The following is a 16,555-nucleotide window of genomic DNA, read 5'->3' as shown; positions in this document are numbered from 1 at the left end:
AGGCTGGAGTTCATTTTTGATTCTTTGTCGGACAAAGAATTTACTGAGCTGGTCGCTGGATTTGTCTGAACTCACACGACAGATGGACATAGTTGAATTGATCTGCTCTTAATTCAGTAGTTTGCAAGTTGTTATCCCCTTAAAAACATTTGTTTTTGGAATAATGTGGAATTCATCTTCCGACTTATCCGAGTTATTCCGTGAGGTTCGGATCCGCCGCTTTAATATTCCTGAAGAAGACACCGGAGCTGTAAAATGTATTCAAAGCTCCTCCGGCGCGATGCCTCCCCGTTTCTCTCAGTATGCAAAGGTCACGCCGTCTAACATAATCCTAGTGTTACAACAAACCTGGAACATGTAAAGTGAGATAAAGCGGTAATGTAGACATCCGCTAACACCAACACGTGCCTCGGCGGGAAGATGATATCGTGTCATGAAGGTGAAATGAATGTTTGGAGCTTTGTTCTTTAGAAATGTGACTTCTGACCTTGAAACTGAGGAGTTATTTTTGGAAGTTTGACTATTTGCCACTTTTTGAGCCACAAACAACCTCAAATATTTCAATTAACATGAATTTTATTTCGCTATTTGTTATATTGTTGGTCAAGATGCTGTTATTATAACTTTGAGACGTTTGAGTGTTGTGTCGCAGTAGACAGCTGCTGAAGTTAGCGTGCTAACCAGCTAGCGCCTGTCTCGTAATACCATTTTGTACCACAAGATGGTACGGTGAGTCCGACCAGCCTCACCAAACCTGCCGGTCAGAATCTGATTGGTCGCAAATTCCAGTGAAACACCAAACTGAAGTCAGACTGCCTGGACGCGACACTGACTCACTAGCGCCCCCTAATGTACAAATACATGGGATTTAATTCTTAAAAAACAACACTTTTAACATTAGCATTCGTAAAGGACCTCGTGTACAAATGTGTGTGTTTGTTTGGTGATATAACCCCAGTACTCTCAGTGTATCTTGTAGATCAGCGTGTTTGTTCAGTCAACAGGAGCGCTGCATTGTTGTTTTTGTGTTTTTTTAATGCATCCTGAGTAAACAGCAGCAGAGTCTCTGGGTTTATTATGCAAATGTCCTGAAGGATTAGTGCTGTGCCCTTAAAGTAATACTTTCACTCCTCGAAGTTTAATCTGCATGGAGTGAGGTGAAGCCATAAAAACTTGCGATAAATAAATAAATAAAATGCCTCGTAACTGTTAAATGTGAGCAGAAAGCACATTTTAGTTTCCACTTCAGGTAACCGGACGAAGGTCATTTATTATCTGGTGAGTAAATGACTCTAAAAAAAAATAAAAAATACACTCGCTCTATAATTATTTGTAATTTGTTTTGTAATTTTAAAATTGATTTCGATCTCCAAACAAACTTCTGGTTATTGTAGTGAACCGAACACCGAACGACTTCCACCTGCCGGAGGCGACTCATTTCATTTGGAATAACAGAAACACACAAACTGAACACACACGCACGTCTGACATCCTGAATCTGACACGCAAACTCGCCGTTTGTTAGCGTTGCGTAATTAGGAGACGGAAGAAAAAGAGCCCATCAACGCTCGCAATGCGCTCGTCAGCCTTCTGCCGCCTCGACACAAAGCCAGCAGCGACGCACATAAGCGAAAATTAAACATGCACACGCTCACTTATGAGCGAAGTCGCAGCCGTCAGGGCTGCAGGATATCGACAGAGGTGACTTATTTTGTGCTGAATGTTGCATCTCAGATGTGAGTGCCAGCACTTTTGAAAAGCTTTTTTTTTTTTTTTTTCTTCTCAGCACTTGGAAAATATCAAACAAAACATTAAAACAAAAATACAGAAATTAACGTCCCGAACTTGTGGTGAATTAAATACAATCATCCCTTTTTTCTTTCTCTTTTCTTTTCAGTGATTGTCAACTCTAATAAACCGACACACAAACGGCAGTAATGACCTTTACAGCTTCATAGACTCCACATAAATGAAAGCACTTATGAAATTATGTTTGTCTGTGAGGGAGATGGAGAGCAGGAGAAAGCGAGGGAGTCTCCTGACTTTACTTATTCCAAGATTAATAGTCAGATTTATTAAATTTGCAGAGTGCAACCAACTCAAAGGTTCTTTTCCGGGTCTGGAAGAGTTTAATCAGAAGGAAGAGAGCAGGATGAGACCGTGTTTTTGTTCAGTAGTTCTGGACTCGGTCCAGTTCAATATTCTCCTGTACTGCTACACTAATATCGCAGATGTAAAAAAAAAATTTAAAAAAATGCAAAATGAGGTAAAGTTGATTTATTTCTTCGAGAAATCCGCATTTTTCTAACGGCTGTCTGTCAAAGTTGCAACAGGAATTTAATTATTAACTTGCTGAGAGGCCGAGCACACACAGACCATGAGGGTTCACTCACGGGAGAAATACCTGCCATCAATCATCCGACCGGCACGTCTGCATGACCTCCTCCGGCCCTGCGATGCAACTTTCGGACTTAAAGATTTGTTTGGTGTCGAGTCAGCAAATCCATTCACATGGAAAGACACTTTCAACTTTACTGTTAACAATAAAACTCCTCGTACCAGAACCCGGTGCGTCCGGTGAACATCCAACCTCACTGACAGACATCCATATAACCAAAACTTGTAATCGCCGTGGCGTCCCTCAGGGTCCTGTGCTCGGTCCTCCGCTCTTTATTTTACCAGCTCTTCTTCCTGCGTTGTCATGGTTTCGGTTGTTTCCACAGACGTGGAAACCGCAAAAAACTCAGCTGCAGTGATTCCTTTAGTGATGAATATCTTCTGATCGAGTGTCTCTTGACAGATTTCAGAACAAATCTGACTGTTGTCGACATCATAATCAGAGGACCAATCAATCAAATCAGATTGAGCCAATAATACTCAAAGAAAAAGATTGATGGGTTACTGCTTGAATAAAGGGAATAAACTGCATGTAAATATTTCATATTTTAACAGAACACAATCAAAATTACAGCTTTGTATTTGCACATTATTATTTACAAATGTCACAAAGCATCTCATTAATGTATGCAATCATTTTTAAACCCAGATTAAATGAATCATCGACACTGTTAGTCGTGTTAATTTGACTGTTTTTAATATTTAAATTTGTCAAAGATGTGGCTACGTCATACAGACATAACCTGTGTGTTTCTGCACATGTATGTATGACTATTTCAGTGGGGTTAAAGAGTCGTTATGCAGATGAGCTCTGTTTTCCTTCACCACAAGTATCAGGGTCATAATTCACTATAGGAGGAGAGAATATGATTACGTTCAAACAGCAGCTCTGTGAAGCTCAGCTTTCCTCTGATGTGTGTGTGTGTGTGTGTGTGTGTGTGTGTTTTACATCAAAGCCATAGAAAAAGCTATTAATAGGGCCGCTAATGGACTCTAATGGTAAATAGCCACATCAGCACTCAGGTTTTTGACGGTGCGGTGAATTTATAATGGAGGGAAGCGATAACAAAAAAACCTAAGTACCTTCTACCGCTGCTTTAATTGTGGTTTTGGACTTGTGCGATATACAGTTTTATTTACACGAGGGGAACCCAGCTCGGTGCTAAAATGACCCCGCTTCTGTCGTATAAACCCAAACTTTACCAACAACGAGAGATCGTATTAGTTCAGAAAAAGCATCGTTCTGTAAACCTGAGTAAAAAAAACAAGCAAGATTTGTGCTTCTGGATAGATTTAAAGTTTGGTCCCTGACCTCTGACCTCTGCAGGTAACGCCATCCAGGCCTTTGGGAACGGGACGGACGTCGGCGTGTGGCAGCCGATGTCCCCCGTCCAGACCACCACCTCCACCACCACCCCCTACCAGAGGAACCGTGAACGCAACAACCCCAACACCATCGACAACCACATCAACACAGACCCGGGCATTTACCACTTCTGTGGCAGCTTACAGGTGAGACACACACACACACACACACACACACACACACACACACACACACACACACACACACACACACACTGTTTGTCTTATTTCTGTGGTTAATTTTTTCGCTAAAAACTGTGGTCAGCAGAAGCTGTGCTGAAAGTATTGACGGCATAAAGTACGTCTTTTTAAACAAAACTCACTTTATTACCAAAGAGTCGTTGTTGTGCAGCACGATTATTATCACAGGAAGTGATTACTAATTCATACCTTCATCAGATAGTGCTTTAAAAAAAAAAAAAAAAAAAAAAAAAAGGGCATTTTTCTTTCTCAATTTGCAATTTTTTTACAATTCCTACAATTTTACACAGAAAAATGCGAATTACATTAAAATATTTGAGAAAATATTGATGTGGATTCGGTGTGTCAGCTGAGCCGCTCACACACTCCTGTGTGTGTGTGTACCTGTGTGTGTACGTGTGTGTACCTTTGTGTGTACCTGTGTGTGTACCCGTGTGTGTACGTGTGTGTACCCGTGTGTGTACGTGTGTGTACCTGTGTGTGTGTACCTGTGTGTGTGTACCCGTGTGTGTACCCGTGTGTGTGTACCTGTGTGTGTACGTGTGTGTGTACCTGTGTGTGTACGTGTGTGTACCCGTGTGTGTACGTGTGTGTACCTGTGTGTGTGTACCTGTGTGTGTGTACCCGTGTGTGTACCCGTGTGTGTGTACCTGTGTGTGTACGTGTGTGTGTACTTGTGTGTGTACCTGTAAAGCCCCCGCTGCGCCCAATTAGGCTGTGAAACGGTATTTCTCGGCGGGATCATCCACTCCTGCTCTGCAGGAGCGACAGTTATCTGGCTGATGAAACGGACGGATCACTCGCAGCAATCCTGAGCGCCGGCGACGGGCTCCTCCTCAGGTCGGGGAGGAAGTGAGGATAATACTATCATTACCAGTAGAGCGATGACGGGAGGGGGGGGGGGGGGGGATTTCACATCCAATAATACCGCAGCGTCATAAAAATCACTAAAGTTACTGTTCACAGACGCTCGCAGGAACATCCACCTTCATCGTTTCTTCAAACGGCAATCTTTAACTACAAACATCTCTTTTTATTTTTATGTTCTTCTTTCTGTTTACGGTGCTCCGATCTGTTGCAGTCGTCACGTGAATTATGTCTGTTATGATACGGGAGTCTGGTGTCTTTGACTTTAAACAGCCTCAATCTGCAGATATTTCACAACACTGTAACTGAAACACTCAGAAATCTTCAAGTTGTATTGACGGATGTTTGTGTTTTTTTTTTTTGAAGGGCAGCAGAACAAGATGTAAACAAATTATTCACATATTATCACCTGATTGAATTTTAATGGGAAATGTGAGTGTTAGACGCAAACACAAAGCATCATTAAAATTCATTGGGAGACGAGTTTCTGGCCGGCTGACGAATGAAATTCAAATCGTGACTCTGTGTTCACCAGCTGCTCGCTAACTCCGCCTCCCTGCAGTTTGGGGCGGGGTTTATCCCAGAAATTACTGCTGCTTGTGTTAGAAACTGGGTTTATAAGAGCAGAATCACAAGTTGTGGGTTGTGAAAAACCAAAACAATGAGCTGAAAGATTCTAAACTGGAAATTGAAAGCTGTGTCATTATTGAAAGACGGCTTTCTAAATCCAGGAAGTCACTAAATTCCTGTGAGAAAACGTGGCGCCATGGCAACGTGGTCCCCCCCCACATGACGGAGCACGTTGAAAACGTACAAGTTCCCCACCTACAACAACACAACTGTTGTTCCCCTCCGGCTCGGACTCCCACTTCTTCCTACTGCCCCGAACATTCGACTCCAAATTTGATGCGTGCTTTCTGGTCATCACTCTTCTGTCCGCGTGCAACACGAGTCGTCTCCGAACTTTTTGATTGCACCTTCTCGCAGATTGAAAGTTGCATTTTAATATTCAGGACCGTCGGAAAAGCTGCAGATGATCTCGGCGTCGGTGACACGTTCAACGTCATCTTCACTTCATCCTGAGAACGAGTCGGTCGGTCGCAAGATCGCGTCTCTGACTGTGTGTCCACGACTGTTTTCAGGAAAACAAGACTAGAATTTAAAAGAGTGTGTGTGTGTGTGTGTGTGTGTGTGTGTGTGTGTGTGTGTGTGTGTGTGTGTGTGTGTGTGTGTGTGTGCGCGCACAGGCTGGAGTGTGTAATTGTGTCTATCTACACTTTCTTTCTGGGTGAACTAAACTTGCAGGACTGTACGGCTGCACACACACACACACACACACACACACACACACACACACACACACACACACACACACACACACACACACACACACACACACACAGAGTCTGTGCTGATAATGAGCTGCGGTGGTGTACTGATGCGTGTGTGCTGTTGGCACTGCTCTGATAGCACGTCAGATACAAGTTAATGAGAGAGTTGTTGTGTTTAACCACTTTCCTAGTCTGTGTGTGTGTGTGTGTGTGTGTGTGTGTGTGTGTGTATGTGTGTCTGTATACGTCTGTGTGTGTGTGTGTGTGTGTGTGTGTGTGTGTGTGTGTGTGTACAACATCTTTGGTGTACGGGAGTGTGCTTTCATGCATGTATGTGTGTGATTTTTATGAGTGTACAGCTCTGTGTTTTGCGAGCATGAAGTCGGACCACGTTGTTGTAATGACACACTCGGGGGACAGGCCTGTCAGAAGACTCACTCCACTCTGCTCGTTGATCTCCCTCTCTCTCTCTCACACACACACACACACACACACACACACACACACACACACACACACACACACACACACACACACACACACACACATGCAGAATAACAACCATTAACCAGTGGCCTCAGAACATTTCCACTTCCAGCCAATGAGAGTCCGGCACAAACTTTCAAAGGTGCGTTTACCTCCGCTGGAAAAGAAAAGAAGGAAACAGCCGATCTTTATTTTTAGATGAAGGAGGTCAAGTTCAACAATCCGTCTTCGTGAAACGTTCAGTCGAGATATTTTAAAATGAATTTTGACCACAAGCTTCAACCTGAGTCAAAAGATTTTTTTGTGTGTGTGATTTTCTCTGTTTAAAGAAACCTTCTCCCTTTTTCCCTGTTTAGTTTTTTTTTTTTTTTTAGAGGGAATTAAAAACACGAGAACGTCTGCGGTCCTCTTTCATCACAGAAGGACTCGCTGGCCCTCGCAGCAAAAAACACACCGCAAATAAAACGCGCACACACAGTTTCCAAACCCCCCCGGCGGCTCCGGCAGCCTCTCCTTATGAATATAGTTGACTCCGAAGCCAGGCAGGAAGTGTCCTGGACAAATATGGAAATGGACCACATGCTAATGTGACTTTTTCCGAAAGCAGGCAGGTATTAGGCAAATCAGAAAAAACACGTGGACGCACGAGGCAGGAAGACGCAATCTTTTTTTGGGGGGGGTGGGGGGGATTTCTATGAGCATGGCAGTTTATTTTAATATTACGAGGCTCACAATTTATGCAGGTTTGTATAGTTTTGATGTAAATGATACGTAAGTGCACGATGCAATTTAAAGGGTCAGTTCACCCAAATTACAATAATCCCAGTGATTTCGACTGACGCAGTTATTTGCTGTCGTTCTTCCATCTCCGACAAGAGTTTGGATTCTATTACAGTAGAGGTCAGTTGAATTTCCTCTGTGGTGCTGATCGCATTGAAAAAAACAACAACAGGAATACATTTTATTGCATTTTAAACACTCAGCAGTTACGTGTTTCCCACTCACTCTGGATAATCCTCAGAAAACACTGTCGGCAGTATTGATAAGAAGCGTGTCTGTAGTTTCATCTTTGAGATGAGAACCATATGTAAATAGTGTATATAAATGTGTAAAAGTGTTCGTAACTTCCAGGTCTGAAAAATGGTTCCGATAACAGAAGTGTCTTCTGCTGCAATACCAGCGAGTGCCACTAGAGGTCGGCTCCAAAAAGCCTCCGGCTCCATAGACTCCCATTCAACTTCTCTCATCAAATCCAAAGTGAATAAAATGTGTCCATCAGTTATCTCGGTGTTGTTAGCTAAAGTCACTCCTTCTTATTAGTTTTCTGGAGGTCCATCTGAAAATAATCCCTCATTCATTAGAAAAGAAGATTCAAGAAGACCTGTTAACCTTTGTTGTATATCAAACATCTCGTAAATGTATACGTAAAAAATATACAACAACAAGCCCAAAACAGGACAGAAGAGTTAAAAAATGCGGCTAAATGGCTGCGTTTGTTTGTTTAAAAAAGAAAATGTCCCATCAGGACATTAATAACTGATATTTACAATAGTTGTTGCTGCAAAACAAAACCTGTAAAGATCAGCCTCTAAATGGCTGCATTTGTTTGTTTTGAGTCATCATGGAAAACATTACAATAAAAACAATGCAGCAGCAGATGTGGACGCTGCCTCCATCTGCGTCCTTAACATTCACATTCGGATAATTTCAAATTTCCAAAATGTTTTGTTGTCGAAAACATTTTCAAAGATCTCCGACGTCAGCAAAACGAGCTGTAAAAGTCTAAAGTCATTATTGTCTCTCAGGATGTTTAAAACTCGTAACGCGTCTCTGAAACACAGATGGTACCTCGCGGTGAAAAACAACCTGATGCTCATCGCGTTTAGTGGATTTTCACACACTTGAAATTCTCGGCTGGTTCTTCTGTTTGCGTCTTTATGCAGAGGCCTGCAAATACGCCGTGATTTATAGGCCTCATTCCACCCCAAGCTTTCTTTTTTTTCTTTTGGGGGGGGTAGCGCTGAAAGTAAAGGTGAAATAGCCGAATACAGTTCCTCACTTTACTGGATTAGCATGCCAGCTATATTCTCCAGCCTCCTATTTTGGGTCTGAATTCACTGCACTGTAATACTGGAGCCATTTATTATTCTGTCACACCTACAGCCTGCACACACACACACACACACACACACACACACACACACACACACACACACACACACAGAAGCCAAAACCGGAGTTAAATTGTCTTACAGCATCCGTCCTGAATACAGAGAATCCGTCTGCGGGTCATTAGAAAGTAAAGGGATGATTATATTTATTTATTTTTAGGCCTAAACCTGCAGCACAAAAAACACCCAAACTCTAATCAGATGTTTAACACAAGTACACACACAACAGAAATATGTTCAAGACGCTGATTACAAAACCTGCGCTGCAAATCATGAAATTGGCTCACGGTGGGTTTGCAATCAGTAAAAGTGGTAATCACTTGTAATGTGTTCAGATGTTTACCTGAAGAGTCCAGACAGAGGACACACGGATGATTACTAATGCACTCACTTCTACAAATATATTTGTGCTATTTTGTTCTGTTCATGAATATTCATTATTTAATTATGTAATATTTTGAAACTGGAGAAAAGAGGTCTTGAGTACACGCTTCCCTTCCTGAGAGGAAACTCTGACGTTGTGCTTTATTTTGAAAAGCTTAGCATATCTACAATTACACAGATGTTTTCCTTACAACTCTTGTGTGGCCAAACTGGTTAGATGAGTGTCAAATAAAGAGTTTTAATAAAAGATTTAACTCATAAAAACCCATTTATTGTGAAAGCCTGGTATATGGCTGAAACCCTGTGTGAAACCTGGAGGGCTTTTAATTTGAAAAGTCGCGGTGTAACCTTGATCTCTCACTCACTCAGTGACGGACACTTGCTTTATAGCCGTGCTGCCTTTTGCAGAAGCGGTTTGTGTCCTCTGATGTCTGTGTGTGTCTCACCGTGGGAGCGAGGGGACATCGTCCACTCCTTAAATCCACCTTCAGTAAGTGTTGGGGAGAAGGTCCGAGTTGGTACCTTCAACACCGGAGACCAGAAGCTCACCTGGTGAAAGTCAGCGCTCTTTTATTTTGAAGGTGATCCTGAACAAGTCGTAACCAAGTCGTTTTTTAATACGCTCATGTTGTACCTTTAATCTTCTGATATGAACACAGTCACGGCTGTCGTCAGCCTCTAACCTTCGTTCACACACACACACACACACACACACACACACACACACACACACACACACACACACACACACACACACACACACACACACACACCCTGTTCTCCTCTGAGTGTAAATATCGCAGGCTCTAAAAGTTTAACGGGCTCTCGGGGTGAAACTCACCCAAGGTTATTGTAGTTTTTCCAGTTTGGCTTTCGTTTCCAATCTGCTTTTACGATCCGATCGGCGGGACGGCGGCCGGTGATACCAAGTTCAGCCGCAGCGTCTGAACCTCCGACGTGTCGTATTTACCTTTAACGTACGGACAGAATATTTCCCCTCATTAGATCGTTTCATCGATCGTTGCTCAGAGCAGATGAATTACTGCCGATTCTCCAACAAACCCGTGTTTTCTGTGTTTTTTTCTGTTGCAGGCTCAGAAGCTGAAGTCCAACTCGAGTGTGGACGGAGTCCTCTGCGTGGTAAGTTTATCGTTATTAGGAAAAACCATCCCCACAAGAAGAACTCCCACTTCCTGCTGAACCTCGAACCGACCAGATATTCAGTCGTTCTGAATAATTCAGTGTTTCACTGTCTTGGCGGCCATCGTTGTCACTTCATTTGAGACTTTTTTTTTCCCTACAGAAGTCAGAATGAATCTTTTCACACCTTTTATCTTGCAGTTAGTCGGAGGTCTGTAAAGATGTTCGAAAACACTGACAGACTTCGACAGGAAATCAAAGTGCAAAATAACCGGAGCGGAAAATTGTCTTTCTGCGAGCTGATTATTAGAATATCGATGTTTTGAGGTCAAAATTTGCGGTCGATCTTTTGATTAAATTTGATTAAAAAAAAATAAAAAAACGGCACACAACTTTTTCTGTGGCAAAAAATCAAACACTTTCAATTTTATCCCAGAAAACCATTTTATTTGGGATCACAAGGCAACATCGCAAGTTACCAAATCATCCCCGACTCTTAATCCGCCCTCGCTGCTGGAAACCTCTGACCTCCCTCCCTCAGAGTGGTTGCCACGGCAATCCTTCCTCCTGCCTCCTCTGTAAACTCCTCGTCTTTTGTAGTTTCCTTTGAGGCTGAAATGGGATCGCTTGCTTATCTGGTGGCTTTTAAAGTTCACTGCAAATGTCATTGTACAATAATAAGGCACTGTTATGCGCTGGATTGACATTTAATGGAGGCTGGGCCAGGTCTGGGGGAGATGACCCAGCCGTTAGCTCGCAGCTTTATTAGCGCTCTGTGAAGCTCTGGCGTACACACACACACACACACACACACACACACACACACACACACACACACACACACACACATGCAAATTCAAAGAAGCACACGCAGATGTACTTTTTCTGTGGCATTTCGCTTTAGAAAAAACTACCTTTTGATGTTTTAATGCGTCGCAGCAGATTCATATTTTGAGGATTTTTTTATTTTATTTTTTTAATCGATCCCTTTATTGAATTCGTGTCACTTCTCGGATGCGATGGAAACGTCTCCGTGGATACGAGATGCCAAACAAACCTCCCGGGTTTCGTCGTGTAATGGATTTGTGCAGTGTGTGTTACGGGTAGTCGGATAAATACTCCCTTCAATCCGTTGAGAAGAAAGAAAAGTGACGCTTCGCCTGAAATGCTTGGCGGCGTTTTATGTCATTGTTGTTCATGTTTGATCGTCATTCATCAAGCTGTCGGACAAAAAACAAAAAGCTGTGCTGCGGATGAGATCCAGAGGCAGCTGCCACCGCTGATTCATGAAACTGTCCGGCGCGGCAATCTGGACGTCCAGACCGGCCGGTCCACGTTGTCTCCGGACACACGGACACTTTGAAAGATGGAAAGTAAAGCTTTTAGGATCGAAGCAACACGGGATCATTTTCTTCAGAACGAGTTCTTGATTTCACAAATGACAAAAAGCTTGTTGTCTCATTTCAGATGTCAGATTTTGATTTCCTCGACTTGGTTTGAAAATCTTTCTCCAGCTGACTCGTTTAAAAAAAACAGAAACCTGCAAAAACATGTTGTAATTTAACATCTTTGTAAATTATATCCAGCGGACTGAAACGGAAAAAAAGACTAAAAGCTTGTGTGTCGGGTGGAAAGTAGGCGTCGTTCTCCAGGATACTAACAAAGTAGTATGAAAGCAATGTCACAAAATTAAAAGGAAGAAACTGCGATACATCCGACTGTTTACTTTATTTTTATTTTTGTATTGATAATCAGCAGCTCAGTTGAGTTTCCTCCAAATTTTCCCTGAACTTTGTTCTTTCTGAACTTCAGTCGCTTGCTGCGTTCAGATGTATTTACGTATTCACCGCGTACACGAGAAGAGTCCGTATGAACGGCGCCCTCTTGTGGTATTCCCGGTGTCGGGACTTTTAAATTTCCTTTAACCTTTTTAAGTTTCTAGGACGCCGTCCCCGTTGCCTAGCAACAGTGCCTTTACGACTTGAACGCCAAGCACACGACTTGCGCACGACTTCTTATGTTGTAACCACGACCTCACAAGCTCCATTTGAACGCAGCACGCGTCCACTTACGAGCAGGAAACAACAACGTCTGGATGCACGGGACATCCGGAGAACCGGGTTCTCTGTTTTTTTGTTTTCTTTTTACCGTTTTTTTTCCCTCTGATCCCTCTCAGGACCCTCAGATAGACGGTCCCAGCACGTCCAACGCCATCCTGAGAAACTCGGCTGCCTCCAGACGGCCCGCGGGCCCGGCCTCCCTGCTGCCCCCGCTGGTCTGGCTCTGGTACTGCAGCCTGCCGGCGTTCTCCTCGCCGGGCTGCTTGTAGCCTCGCCGCTCCGCAGCAACGAGCTACGAAGGGACTGACAAACACACATTTGTATAAAAGAAAAAGCAAAAGAAGAAATGATATCCTTTCTTTTCAGTAATACCTGTTGTACTTTTGTTTCCCTCTGGATTCGATCTCTCTTTTGATTCCTACTTTGTTTTGTTTTTTTATGAATTTTTGGGAAACTTTGTTGATTTATTGCTGTTGCTTTTTTTGTTGTTGCATTGCAGCTGCGTGCTAAAACAGTGATCTGCTCTACATGTTAACTCAGTTTTGGCGGTGTGTGTCGATTTGAGAAAAAAATAAAAAGGGGGATTTAAAGCGTCTTCGTGTGACGCTCGCTCGGGTCGGAGAGACGAGAAAGTACTGGAGGAACGGTCAACATAATGTAAATTAGCATCGGTTCCCCCACGTCTGTGTGTGTCGAGCCTATCGGTGGGATCTTTCGCCTAAAAAAAAAAAAAAAAAAAAGTCACTCAGTTCAGTAAAGGTGTTTTCACTCGGGCAGCCTTTCTAGGTGTCACTCAGTCTCCTCTGTGGTCAGTGTATGTTTTGATAATGACGTCTTCTGGTATTTTACATTTTTTATGAGCTCAATGAGAAGGTCCACGTGCACGTTTACCCGACTGTAGGGAAAAAAAAGGCTTTTTATTCAGGACGAACATCGGTCAACTTAAATAAAACCAAACAACAACATCTGCGCCCGAACTGCAGCTCAAACTGAACACGTCGCCGCTGGCAAAAGCACACGGACGAAGTTCCATGAAACACACGTGTTCACGCGCTCAGACGAAGACACACGGGAACACACGCAGCGCCACGCTTTCTGATTTCTTTTCTTTCCACCTCGTTTCTCAGCCGCCGGAGTCGCTCGGAGACGGCGGGGACGGGACGTCGGCGGGGACGGGACGCCGGCGGGGACGGGACGCCGCCGCGGACGGCCCGACCCGCTCCGCCCATCGCTGATTGTACAAACTCGTAGTTGTCCGAGTCGCGTTCAGAGTCTCTTCACCGAAGGTTCGAGAGCCGCCGCCGCAGTTTTCTTTTCTTTCCGATTTGGCCGTACTTCGCCGCGTCGAGCCTCAGAGAGCACGCTTAGTGTTTGTCGATTGTTGTCAACAGTAAAATCAGCGCGTCGTCTTCTGTCTCTTCTGTGGTGCAACTTCGTTGCCTCAAACCGTCGAAGCGTGTTTTTGTGTTCGGGGCAGAAGTGCTAACTGACCGTTTGTTAAAATCCAGCCGACCTTCGCGACCGTCAGCGCCGACGGTCGAGTTCGGTGTTCAGACGCAGCAGCGCGCCGTCAAAGACTCCAAATCGGTAGAAAGAATTTGCCGTTGATTTCAAATGTTTCTTGAAATTTTTCACAAATTAAAACTCATCGATTTCCAAATTTGAATGCCGTCTACGGCCGTATGAGAAATTTGTTGATCTGGCAAAAAAATGATCCTTCAGGGAGGAGTTTGACATTTTGACAGACCAGCTGTGCCTAGTTACGGTTGCTAAGCTGTGATCGGACAGCTGCTGTTTCGGGGGAACGAGTTTCAGCAAACGCTCAGTTCTGTGTTTTATTTTGTACTTTTTATTCTTTTAAAACGTGACTTATGAAGTGTATTTTGTATGTCTGCTCCCGAGGACTGGTGGGTAACCTGATGTTATCAGATGAATGGTTTAGGACACCCCCCCCCCCCCCTCCTCCCCTACCAATAAATCCAAGCTTTTCATTTGGGACGGACTTCCCTGCAGCTCGTTGACCGGGACGTTTCCATACCTCACCGCGGCATGTTCAGCTGCTCACGCTGACGGCAGCGTTGATGTCTCGCTGCTTAGGTTCATGTAGCTTCTCCAAAAACAACATTAATGTACATAGTAGAACCTAAATGTTATTTACCGAGCATAAACATGGTATATGCACTGTATGTACTTGGCTGAAACTATGAATTGGACAAATAAATGTCTGATGATATTCTATTTCAGAGCATTGTGAGCTATTTTGACATTCAGATACGACATAGAGTACATTGAATAAGCCAGAATATTTGTTTTTGTTTTTGTTTTTTTATAACAACTTAAATGTATATTTCTCCCATTATGTACATGATATTATTATTGCATCTGAGAAAGAGGATATCAGTGTAACTCTCCTATTGTAGTTAAAGATGACTGTATTTCCTAGAAGCATATTGTTTTGTACCATAGCCCCATTTATGGCGTTGCTTAAATATAGTGTTGATTCTTTTCTTGTTTTTTTTCTTTGGGCCGAGGTTTAAACTTATTTTTGTATCTTTTACGAATTGTTTGCTGTTTCGATGAGTTGAAGTGAATGAGGCGGAACCGCCGCACGTTTAAATCGTTCAACTTTTTTACCAGTTTTTCGGTGCAGTCGTGGGAATTATTCTGGTTTCACCGCTAAAATAATCACACCGACGACAGCTGGAAGTCGAACGAGAGAGAAAACACATTGCATGGTGAAATAAAGTTTACGTTCAAAGACAAATATATTCTGTATATTCTGCACCATGCCTTCGAAGGTTGTTGTTTTTTTTACGGTGTATTTGACCTGAGTTTGGCTTGTGGGAAGAAATTCCCACAAATTGAATCTGTGCAGTTCGGATGGAAAGTTAAAGAGAAATGTTGTTACACGACAAAAACCCGACCGGGACTGATGACATTTCTCCGAAAAGTGTCTTACAGGATGTCTGATCATTTTATATTTGAATCCCAGCGTCATATCTCCTTGGGCCCTGGAATATATACACATATATATATAAGAGAGTAAAGTTTATAGAGGCGGTTCAGACGGCCTCAAAGCGGAGGTCACTTCCTCACCTCCTTGACATGAGAAGGAGGATTTAAAGAGTAAAGATGGTAAAGACGTTTGCTGTCCATCGCCATCCCATCTGTTGTCACCAGAAATGGCTTGTTTTTGTTGTTATTTGGAAGATGCAGACTCCCTCAGCTATCTGGCATCATTAACTTCTTAGCTTGTGAAAATGTAAAATCTATTGTACAAAAGTTATAATTAAAAAACGGTTAAATCACCCAGACTGTTTGTACGTGACGTTATTTCGCCGCAGGAAGATGGAAAAAGAAGACGGACGGGCGGACAAACCGGTGGGGAAGACGGACAGGTGACAGGTGATTGAAAGAAAAGGTCGAGGTCATCGGTGGTGATCCCGAAGAGGCCGATGAGACCTCGGGAGTTAATGGTGCTGACCTCGGGCTGCCGAGCCCCAGGGAGCATAACGATAGAAGCAGGAGTCATCTGAGGTTTCTCACAACTTTTTTAAAGATGTGGCCATCTAACATGGGGGGGGGGGGGGGGGGGGGGGGGGGCACATCCAGCTGACTGAGCACCCTGTGATACTGTTATTATCTACTGCTGCATGGGGAGAAACAAAAGCAGGGTGCACTAAAGGGTACGGACATCCAAGACAAAAAGAGTTTCAGCAGGTGCTGGGCCGAAGGGAATCTTGATAGCAGGAAAAAAAAGTCCATGAACTGCTGTAATCCCACAACGTTTTATGAATAATAATTCATGTGCAACATTTTTATCAATAAGATCTTCTTCAGGCAGGTGATTAGTGGAGTGCAGCTGTGCCAGCCGTAAAAGATGATTTGAGCCATTTTTATGATATTTTGGACGTGTCTGTCACAGCATGTCCCCCCCCCCCCACCCCCCCGATATCCTTTCGTCTCGTTTCTGTCATTCCTCGTCTTTCTTTTCAAGTTCTGGTAGGTTGGTGTGTTGCTCTCCACTTCCCTTCTCCAGAAATCTCCCTCTTCCACTCCTCCGGCTGGCTGATCATGCTATAGTTTGACTTTTTTTTTTTATCATAATTTGGACGCTCCACTCTCAACTTATAACATAATTATAAAGCTTTCT

At 43.4% G+C, this 16,555-nt stretch overlaps 1 protein-coding gene across 1 annotated transcript in view; it reads left to right on the top strand.

Annotated features, from left to right (window-relative positions):
- The window catches only part of gfra1a (gdnf family receptor alpha 1a), an 83,649-nt gene extending 67,938 nt beyond the window's left edge, over positions 1-15,711 (top strand). Inside the window, exons 8-10 of the mRNA XM_069144145.1 lie at positions 3,725-3,909; positions 10,295-10,342; positions 12,519-15,711. Coding sequence (XP_069000246.1) covers positions 3,725-3,909; positions 10,295-10,342; positions 12,519-12,671 — 386 coding nt within the window. The 3' untranslated portion in view covers positions 12,672-15,711. The remainder of the gene's footprint in view (positions 1-3,724; positions 3,910-10,294; positions 10,343-12,518) is intronic.
- The last annotated feature ends 844 nt before the right edge of the window (positions 15,712-16,555 follow it).

Source organism: Embiotoca jacksoni, unplaced genomic scaffold (genome assembly GCF_022577435.1).
Source record: "Embiotoca jacksoni isolate LCO1_2020_lvr unplaced genomic scaffold, fEmbJac1.0.p SCAF_12, whole genome shotgun sequence".
Classification (NCBI taxonomy): domain Eukaryota; kingdom Metazoa; phylum Chordata; class Actinopteri; family Embiotocidae; genus Embiotoca; species Embiotoca jacksoni.
The sequence above is the reverse complement of the archived record's forward strand: the minus strand, read 5'-3'. Positions and strand labels throughout refer to the sequence as shown.